We start from the raw sequence: 9,823 nt of genomic DNA on the forward strand, positions 1-9,823 counted from the left end.
TTCTATGATCTACATAACAACTATCAAATACATTTTCTGCACACCGCACCAAATAATCCTCTGTTGAATGAGTTAGCTTTTTCTGGCACAGTTTGACACTTGTTTTTGAGAGCGAAAAACACAGTTTTACTGAATTGAGAAACAGTTACATTGGATTAATTTCTGCTTTGAGAAGAAATATTTGTAGTATGCTTTTTAGAGGCATGGGCGCATAAGAAATGGTCCCCCTAAATGTAATTTCAAAACTGCTCTACAGATACTTATCTTAAGAAGTTCTGAGGAGTCTCATGTAGTCAGTGAAAACAGCAGGTGAACCACAGAACATAGATTTTGAAATAACTTGTGGTTTAGACATGTAGCAAGGTCTGTCACTAGGAATTATTGTTTATCAAGATCTTCTGATTATATGCTTGCTTTCAGACCCTTGAGAAGCAGGATTTTTCAATGTTAGGATGTGCAGGAAACAAGGGCAACAGGCCATGACAACTGTAATTTCTCATAACTTTTCTGCCATTTGGTGCCTCTGTTGTGTCATTACATATATCAAGAAAACTATATATAGCTAAGGAGAGATGACTGACTTGTATGGTGGTTGTTTATATGAATGACACGTTAGACACCCTTTACTGTCATTGCTCCCCAGTTTCTTATGGTTGAAAAATGTATTACTTAATAATCAAGGTTTTGTGTTTTGGGGTACCTCTATAAAAAAAAAAAAAATTCATTTATCTCTAAAGGCTGTAAGTTTTGGGAAATAGTAGTCCAACCATAGGAGGAAAATTATCGCTATAAGACTCAGCAATGTTCTCCAGAGCTCTGAGGAAATGAGCTGTATTTATCCTTTTAATTGAGGTGATGTTTCCTAGAGTCTGATTGAAAAGATGAGACTTTTTTGTATTTAATTCTGTGTCTTATGATAAATGTGTTTGAACTCTAGTTAGCCACACAGGAAAACTGTTTCTGGTCAACTGGTTATAGAGAGTGTAGGCATATCTGCCACAATATCTTGTGATTCCTTATACACAATATCAAATAATTAGACAAAAATTAATTTCTACTGTACTTTTAAAATTAAGACATTGGTGCATTAGTTTGCTGAATTTGTACTTCTGTGGTGGACTTACTTAGTTTCACATCCCCACTAGGTAATGAGCTGCTTATCTTTTCTTCTGTTCTGTTTGTGGCCTTTTTTCCAGGCCCTAGGGAGTAAAACTCTATGACCTGATTCAGCCTGTGGTCAGGTAAGCCTTAGAGCCCGTCCTTGTGCTTCAGGATACTGTAGGGTGAAGAGCAGGACTATCCCTTTCACTAACACCAAGACATTTAATCAGCTTAGCTGTGATCTAACCACATCTTTGGTGACCTACAAACCAGTTTTACTAATTAAATGTGAATCATCTTTATGCCAAAATAGTTCTGATTTAGAATATATCTTACTACATTTGAGTGACAAAGTATTTTAGGAATCACAATATTAACACTTCTGCATATCATATAGCAGATGTGTTAAAGTACAATGTCAGCATGCTGTTGTGGAGAGAAAAGCCATTGCTAATAAGTAAAACCAGATGCACTGCTTCTGGACTAGGAAAGAATTTGATAGCAAAAAGTAAAGTAGTTGTGAAGACTCTAATAATACTACCTATGGTAGGAGTTATACTCTGTAGTTACTTTCATTGTTAATTGTCTCACAAAGTAATATCAAGTCTTATGCTCCTCTCTTTAATATTTTTCCCAGAAGTCCTATGTTTGGGTTACATCTATTGGGAAGCATCTCTGCCTCAAGGTGAGGCTACTTGTGTGGCATCAATAGATCATCTTAAAAACGTCCTACATAACAGCACTGAGTTTACAGTATGCCTTGAGAATATGTATTTTTTAAAAAAATATTACTATTTGGTTTATGCAATTTCTTCCAAACTACTGTCGGTGTTGCTCTGTCAAAACACGGGCAGACAGTTATGGAAAGGGCAAGAATGCGAATTGCCTGGAGGACGTAAAACTGTACAAAGTTACCATCATTGCTTCCACTATCACTCTGAACTCTTTGTATTACCAGTGACACCCTCAGTAAGACCAGCAGCTATGGGTTCTTTTTACTGAACACATCAAGACTTCAGTTACTTCTTCACAAATGTTAGCTTCTTAATCTGCTTGAGAAAAGCACTGCTGATTTAATCACATGAGTTTCAAACTTAGACATAGAACACATAGAACACCTCACCTAAATGGTATTCCTTCTCCCCCACCTCGATCATGCAGAAAGATGCTATGATCTGGAAAGGAAAACATAGGTCCACATCATGAACTCATAACTGTTTCATCAGGACATCCAGATTCAGACCAGACCTTAGACTTGTGTGAGTTAAGACAGTTGTTTGAGAGCCATCTAGTTTTCTAGAAAAGAGTCATCGCATCTGATGCATAGTAGTATCTTTTGGAATGTATCTTACATGTAAATTATCAATGATAGGGAATGACTTTGCTTTAGTAGAGCACAGAAGCCTAAAGTTTGATTTCAGACTTCCTTTTGAACCTCAGAAGAATCTGAGCTATAAAACTGGTCATCTTTCCAGAAGGTTCTTTAAGGGTGTCGCTTTACATTTCAGAAGTGAAATTTGTAAGTTTCAGGGATGAAATCATGTCTGCATTAACTGCATCAGAGAAAGTATTCTTACTGTTGAGTGCCAATTTAAATGGTGGTTGTGTTGACTACTTCAGTACATTTTCCCTGAACTTCTAGTCATATTTGAGTATAGCAACAGTGGGCGTAGAGAAGCACTGTTATAAGTAGTGTGTATACCCACTCTAGACATATCTTGTTTCTTTTGTTGCTTTTAGATCAACATTTCTCTTTTTAAGCCCATTCTTCACACTTCTTATGAATAGTACCATATCATATCAAATATGTATCAGTTGTAGGATACATTACAGTAGTAAGTGGAGCAGGAGTGCATAACAAAGTTCAACAAAGACAAATGTAAGATCTTGCACCTGGGAAAACAATTCAGGAGTGCAGCACAGGCTGGGATCTACCTGGCTGAGGAGTAGCTCTGTGGAAAGGGACCTGGGGGTTGTGGGGGACAACCACCTCAATACGAGCCTAGTGTGTTGCTGCAGCAAAGCAAGCCAACAGGATGCTGGGTTGCATCAACAAGGGCATAACCAGCAGAGACAAAGAAGTCATTATACCACTTGGCACTTGTCAGGCCATACCTGAAATACTGTATTTGATTTTGGTCCCAGCTATACAAAAAAGATGTGGACAGGCTGGAGAGAGTCTAGAGAGGGGCCACAGAAGTGATCAAAAGCCTGGGTAGCCTGCTGTGTGAGGAAAGGCTGAGAAAACTGGGTTTGTTCAGCCTTGAGAAAAGAAGGCTTAGGGGAGACCTTATCACCATATTCCAGTATTTGAAGGGTGGCCAAAAAGAAGATGGAGACTCCCTTCTTACAAGGAGAAAGATGAGGGGAAAGACACGGGAAAGACGAGGGGTAATGGGTACAAGTTACTCCTGGGGAGATTCCAACTGGACACAAGAGGAAAATTTTTCATGAGAACAATCAGCCATTGGAATAATCTCCTCAGGGAAGTGGTGGATTCCCCAACATTGGACACTTCTAAGATTCGGCTGGACAGGGTGCTGGGCCATCTTGTCTAGATCTTGCTTCTGCCAAGAAAGGTTCGACCAGATGATCCTTGAGGTCCCTTCCAACCTGGTACTCTATGATTCTATGAACTCAAACTTTGCATGGGTTTAATAATTTTCATTGAGAGCTTTTAGCGAATTTTAATAAAATTACTTTGTACTGTTCCTGCAAAGTAGATAAATGTTACCCATGCAGGTATGCAGGAAAGTTAGACTAATGTTTTCCAAAGAAAGCTACCTCTTTCAGCCAATACCTTTTGAAGATAACTTGTAAGTATCTGTGTGCATTTTTGTTTTAGGCCTGTTGTTTTGAAAACAGTAACGGAACTACATGTGTTGACTTCTGGAGTGCTAAGTGTTGTTTTTTCCTCTTTGGTCAGTGAAACAGAATGTGGCTGCATATGGGAGAAGTCAGTCACATCTCAATAAAATCCCTCTTCCATTAAAAAAAATTCTGAAGAAGACCTGAAGTGGCACACAAAGGTGTTCTGTTTAACAGAACTTATTGCTAGCAAGCATTTCAAGGTTTCTTTCTTCATGATAACACCACTGAACTTTAAGGAGCTTATCAATTGTCATTGTTCAAGCTTAGTATTATCTGTGTTGCCTACTTGGGATTTCTACACACTATTTAACAACAGCATTCTGCTATCTCCCAGCAAAAATACTCACCACTGTCAATCTGAATTTCTTTCTTTTCTCTGCGAAGCTGTGAATTATTACCAAAATGCTATCAACCTACCTATTTAGCAAAATTCTTGTTGAAGAAAGCTGGTGTTTGAAAGAAATATACCTTCGCAATTCAGTCAAAAGTCAAAATAAATAAACCCCGTGTCATTATCTGTCATAAACAAATGAGGCAAGAAAACTGTAATGAAAGCAGCTGAAACACAGACAGTCCTCCCCCCCACCACTGATACAGCTGGAAAAAAAAAGTGTGAAACTGATCAAGGAACTGGTTCATTCATCTGTTATAGGGCACATGTGATTTCCCTAGACTACTAAAATAATGTTAGAAGCGTTTAGCGGCTGTGATATAGTTCGAAAATTTTGGAATTTGAGAGCTGTTGATTTCACAAGGAATTTTACTACAGTAAAGACTGTACCTATCCTGCAGATGTGTAGTGTTGGAACCAGCTGCAGAAAATAATTACAGAATTAGTGAGCTGGTTCCTTTCTAAAATAATAAGCAGTCTCGGTAAAAGTTATAGATATGAATATAAAAATGCAAGAACAATGGGAAGTTGTGGCACAGGAAAATATTCTATTTAAGTAAAATTAGAGAGCATTTCACTGAAGTCAATGGAATTATATTGATAAAAGATTAAAGCTTTGGACACAGCTTGTCTGTCCTTACATATCATACCATGAAGATTCTTTCACAGTTCACAGATTACAGTTGAGAATGTGATTGTCCTCTCCATGATTGAGAAGGTTAAACAGTATCTTAAAAGCAAAACCTCAAATCACTCTATGCATAAGCTACCAAATGGTGCTTCATCAGAAATAGGAATAATATTCTAGTGCTAACTTGTGTTTCTTCCCCTAGAGTGTGAATGTATGAAGCAAGTCAGAACCAGTTTTATGACTTCAGCACCAGCACGGGCTTCCTGGTGAAATTTTTGGCATCACCTGTGGTCTGTATCCATATTTTCTTTTGTCACACCTAAGCCAGATTTTGTCAATTCCTGTTTATCCACTAATCTTGAATAGGGAAAAAAGTCTGTAATAGAAAGCCTGCAGCTGTGCACCTGGGCTATAGAAACAAGTGCAGAAGCCACATTGCATAAGCAGTTCCATCTGCTGGAGACTAGAATACAGATTGCTTTGTTAGACTATTCACTGAAAACAGTTTGTGAATTCCCACATGGTACATTTCATGGGAAAATAAATCTCATAGTAATGTGGTATGAAATTACAATTGCTTATACAATATTTTTCTTTGCTCTTTCTGTAGTCAAAAAGGCAATTAATTATGTCAAGGAGAAATTTAACTATAAGTAAGCCTGTAATTCTAATCTATCTGTGGCAGTGATATTGGATAGAGGCAGTTATTGCAACTTGCTAGATATTACTTTGTATTTAAAATAAATTCTATTAGATCAAAAAGTCAAGATACAAGCAAACTGTGTAAATTATTTTCATTGTGGCAGTATGTTCTTCAAGCTTTTTTTTCCTGGGAGAAGACCAAATGCATTTTCAGAAATGTTACACTCACTGCATAGACACAGACAAATCTATGTGTGCTCAGTGTGCCCCATCACCTAGCTGGGGAGGTGTCGTATACACTTTACCACAAAAATGAAATCTATGGCCCACGCATTCTTCCATGCCGGGTACTGCAGTCTCAGTATGGTGACGGTTCTGTGTTATGGAAAAATAAGGGAAAAAATGCAGATAATATTTTGAATCAAAATTGTAAAATATTTATATATCTCTTCTTCCACAATTAGAATGTAATCTTATTAAATTTCTCATATAGCTATGTTTATAATAAAAAAACCAGCTAAACCCCCAAAAATGAACCAAGCAAAAATGAGGCTAATTTGGAATTGAGGAGCAATAGCCCAGTGACTGAATCTCTAGATTTTCTCTTTCTGTTATAACTGAAGGTCTTAGGTGTGTTTTGTACAACACAATTGCGAAGTAATTGTTGAACTTTTACTTTAACAGTATCTCATTTAAATCCAGGGAAACAGGTATGAAGGAAGTTGTCTGAAGTTGCAGAATGAGTCAGCGGCAAATCTAGAAACTGAACTGGTTGTACCTTCTTACTGCTATGCCCCCTGCCTCTATTTTTTTCATCTTATGCTCCTTGGACTGGGACAATAAGAACAAAAAATAAGCATTGCATAGTTTGCGCATTACAGGAAAACATAATTACTGCAGCCCATCACCATGAAAAAACCCATGGAATTCTAAAGACAAGAACAATTATGATCTCCTGTTTGGAGATCTTCTTGCTTTTCTACAGTTTGTAATGTTTAGCACCTGTTCAAGAAATGTCTTCTATAAATAACCATTTTCTGTTTCAGACAAAATTTACATTGAAAATAATCTGGTGCAGCTGTTCAGTTTTTCTACAATTGTGAATTGCCAAAAAAGGAACAGTAATTCCTTGGGGGCCTCAGAGTGAAATCCTTTTTATTTAACATGATACTATGTAGCAGAGCTGTGATCGAAATCTAACTATTACTGCTGGCTGTTCTTAGATTTGCTAAAACTGAGAACTGAAAAGCCCTTTGTAGATGATTCTCTCTTTTACCATTTCTGTGGCTTTCCAGTTCCCCAATTACTGACCCTGATGGCACGCTGCCCCAAAAATGAGTACTTTGATAATTTGCTGCTCTCTTGTAAGCCTTGTCATCTTCGATGTTCTAGTACACCGCCGCCTTTGTGTGAAAACTACTGTGATAAGAGTAAGTAATATTTCTGCAATACTTTGTGGCTGTGCTGGGCATTTTAATGTTGTAATTTACATAGAATGGTAAGCATAAAAACTTAAAGAACTCTAAAACCTGGAAAGAGTTTATCAGAATAATATATGGGCTCAAAATATTATAGACATATGCAGGGTGTCCTGTGTGAGTATGTTAAGAATAAATTTTTAAGGTTCTCAAGCTTTGCTTGAGCTGTCACTCAATAGAAATGGAAATTGCTCCTTTGATGTAGACGAAGTTTTATGCATTGGACATGTTTACTCTTCATTGGTTATTGCTTACAATTAATTTAATGCATCTCTCTTATTTCATAAGGTATTGATTCAAGTGGAGTTCTTTGGATTTGTTTGGGCTTAGGAGTAATTTTAATGCTCACTCTGTTCACCTTAATGGTCTTGTTTAAATGGAAGCACCTAAAGCACCTAAAAGAAAACCTGAAAAACACAGGTGAAGAAATAAGATTCTTTATCAAATAAATTTAGATCATTGTACATTTTAGCTACTGTTGCCATATATAAATTTTGCATATCATTTATATTCTGGATTCTGATAACTGATAATCTTTGTTGGATTGTTTTTATTCCTCAAATAGCCTCCATGAAGTTATTGAAGTTATTAGGGAATAAAATATCCAGATGATAACTTGTAAAAGCAGCAATCTCTCTTTGCTGCTTCTGGATCATGTCAGGACTGTTGTGTTGCATATTCATACCTGGCATACTTGCTTGTGTTTGAGAAATCATTTATGGACCCTCAACAGCAAAAGACCGTTATAAGGGTTTCATTCTCTTCTCATTGAATGCAAAAGGAATTCCACCCAGGTAGAGGATACACATTCAATATTAGCTTTCCATCTTACAAGATATTGAATAATTTTACTTAACATTCTAGCCTGTGAGAAGCGTACGTGGTATATTTTGGGAAGATGAATAAAATTAAGTTCTTTTTACATTTTACGAATACTAATATTTGTTGAGTGTTCAGCCAATAAATAATAACTGGCTAGAAAACATGTGTTAGATTACTTAAAAGCTTATCCTGAAGTATAGGGGGCATATTGTCATGGAACAAAAGATTATAATATATAACTGCATCTTAATGCTTTCACTATATCTGAAAACTTTCACTAAGGTTAGGAACATAGTTGGAACATAATGAAAGTTGGATCTTTAATAACTGAATGTCTGGTATAGTTTGATGTATGTACTAAATTAACTTCTGTATATTTACAGACTGTTCTGTGGAGCTGAATAATATTCTCAAGGCTAATACTGAAAGCCGTGTGAATACAGAAGGAATTAGACACTCTCTCCAAAGTGAAACATTAATGTATTCAGTGGAAGAATGCACTTGCAGTGACTGTGGCTTGGTAAAACCTCAGACTGGCTGTGAAACTTCATTTCCACTACCAGCTACAGAAGAAGGAGCTACTGTTCTAGTTACCACAAAATCTTTTGATTATTGCAACTATATTCTGGGTGCTGGGTGACTATGAAAAGTGTATTTTTACTGCTTAACAATAAATGAGTTATCTTAATACTTGCAGGCAGTGGAGGAGGTTAGTACATCATCCTTATAGATCTTCCATTGAGCTTTCATTAATATTGTCATATTATTTTTAATTCTAGTCTCTCTTTGGTCAAGTATTTCTACATTATTTTCAGTTACTAAACCAGTTACTGGGATTTTTAATTTCTGGAAGTCCCTACGTAGGATGACTTTTTCTGCCTTTGTATCTACCTATGCTAGATATACAAAAACCCATCAATAAATAAGTTTGTGAACGTATATTTTATGTTAAACTCAGATCTTGTGCCAAAAATTGCTTGATGGTACACAGGGAACATTCCAAGAGGCAGAAATGAAGACCCACATTACATCCCTAGCCTTGTAAAGTAGAATTTCAAATAGCCCCTATGATGCTTGAAGTAGCAATGTTCTAATGATGAATACCTTTGTAGAGTATGGAGTCGCCCCAGTTCAGATAGCATCGCTGCATCACACTAAGGGAGGTTGTGGTGCTGTGGAGCACCACACCTGCTATCCCAATGTATTTCTTGATGGCACAGGCTTTCCGTTAAGTGCCAAATGTTTTCCAGACTGTATTCCATAAAGATTTCTTTCTATTTTACTGATTTTTTTTACTTACCCTTGTTATATGTACAAGGACTGTTGATTAGATAATAGTCACGCTAGGCTACTGTGTTGCCTAAAATTAGTGATATACTTTTGTCACCTTGCCTCGCAAGCATTGTTATTTTCCTAATATTTGGCCAGTTTTATTCCTGGAAAACTGAAAGGATAACTTTCTATTTCAGGCTCTTGCGTGACTGATAAATGAAAATGTTTTAAGACTAGTAAATAATGTCACAAAATCTATAAACAATCGCTATTACAGCACCTTTAGGAGTCTGACCACAAAGTTTGGGCCAGTAACGAGTTAGCTGTGTAGGTCTGGCCACGCATAGCCAAAGCTTCCAAAATAGGCCTACAGAGCTATTAAATTTATTATCACTTTATCTAGGAACTGTTAAAAAAAAAAAAAAAGTTAAGCTCTGTTGCCCCACACTGTGTGGACCAACATGTGGCAAAAACATAGCACTGTAGTGAGACAGCGTGCAAATACAAACCGGCAAGATGATGCCTTAAAAGGAGGCTACAGCATTTCAGAAAATTACTTCATTTCTTTGCCATTTTTTTGTATTAGAGGTTTCACAATTTCTGTACTTTTTTTTT

The 9,823-nt window shown here is 36.7% G+C and overlaps 2 protein-coding genes across 2 annotated transcripts in view; both read left to right on the forward strand.

The window, feature by feature from the left end:
- The first annotated feature begins 5,976 nt into the window (after nt 1-5,976).
- Nucleotides 5,977-8,576, forward strand: TNFRSF17 (TNF receptor superfamily member 17). Its single transcript, XM_009639574.2, has 4 exons — nt 5,977-5,983; nt 6,860-7,066; nt 7,403-7,534; nt 8,320-8,576. Exons 1-4 carry the CDS (start codon nt 5,977-5,979, stop codon nt 8,574-8,576), a joined length of 603 nt encoding a protein of 200 aa, XP_009637869.2.
- A 1,093-nt stretch (nt 8,577-9,669) lies between these two features.
- Nucleotides 9,670-9,823, forward strand: part of SNX29 (sorting nexin 29) — a 138,382-nt gene continuing 138,228 nt past the window's right edge. Inside the window, exon 1 of the mRNA XM_009639592.2 lies at nt 9,670-9,787. Coding sequence (XP_009637887.2) covers nt 9,670-9,787 — 118 coding nt within the window. The remainder of the gene's footprint in view (nt 9,788-9,823) is intronic.

This window comes from Egretta garzetta, unplaced genomic scaffold (genome assembly GCF_000687185.1).
Source record: "Egretta garzetta isolate BGI_Z169 unplaced genomic scaffold, ASM68718v1 scaffold575, whole genome shotgun sequence".
NCBI classification, from domain to species: Eukaryota; Metazoa; Chordata; class Aves; order Pelecaniformes; family Ardeidae; genus Egretta; species Egretta garzetta.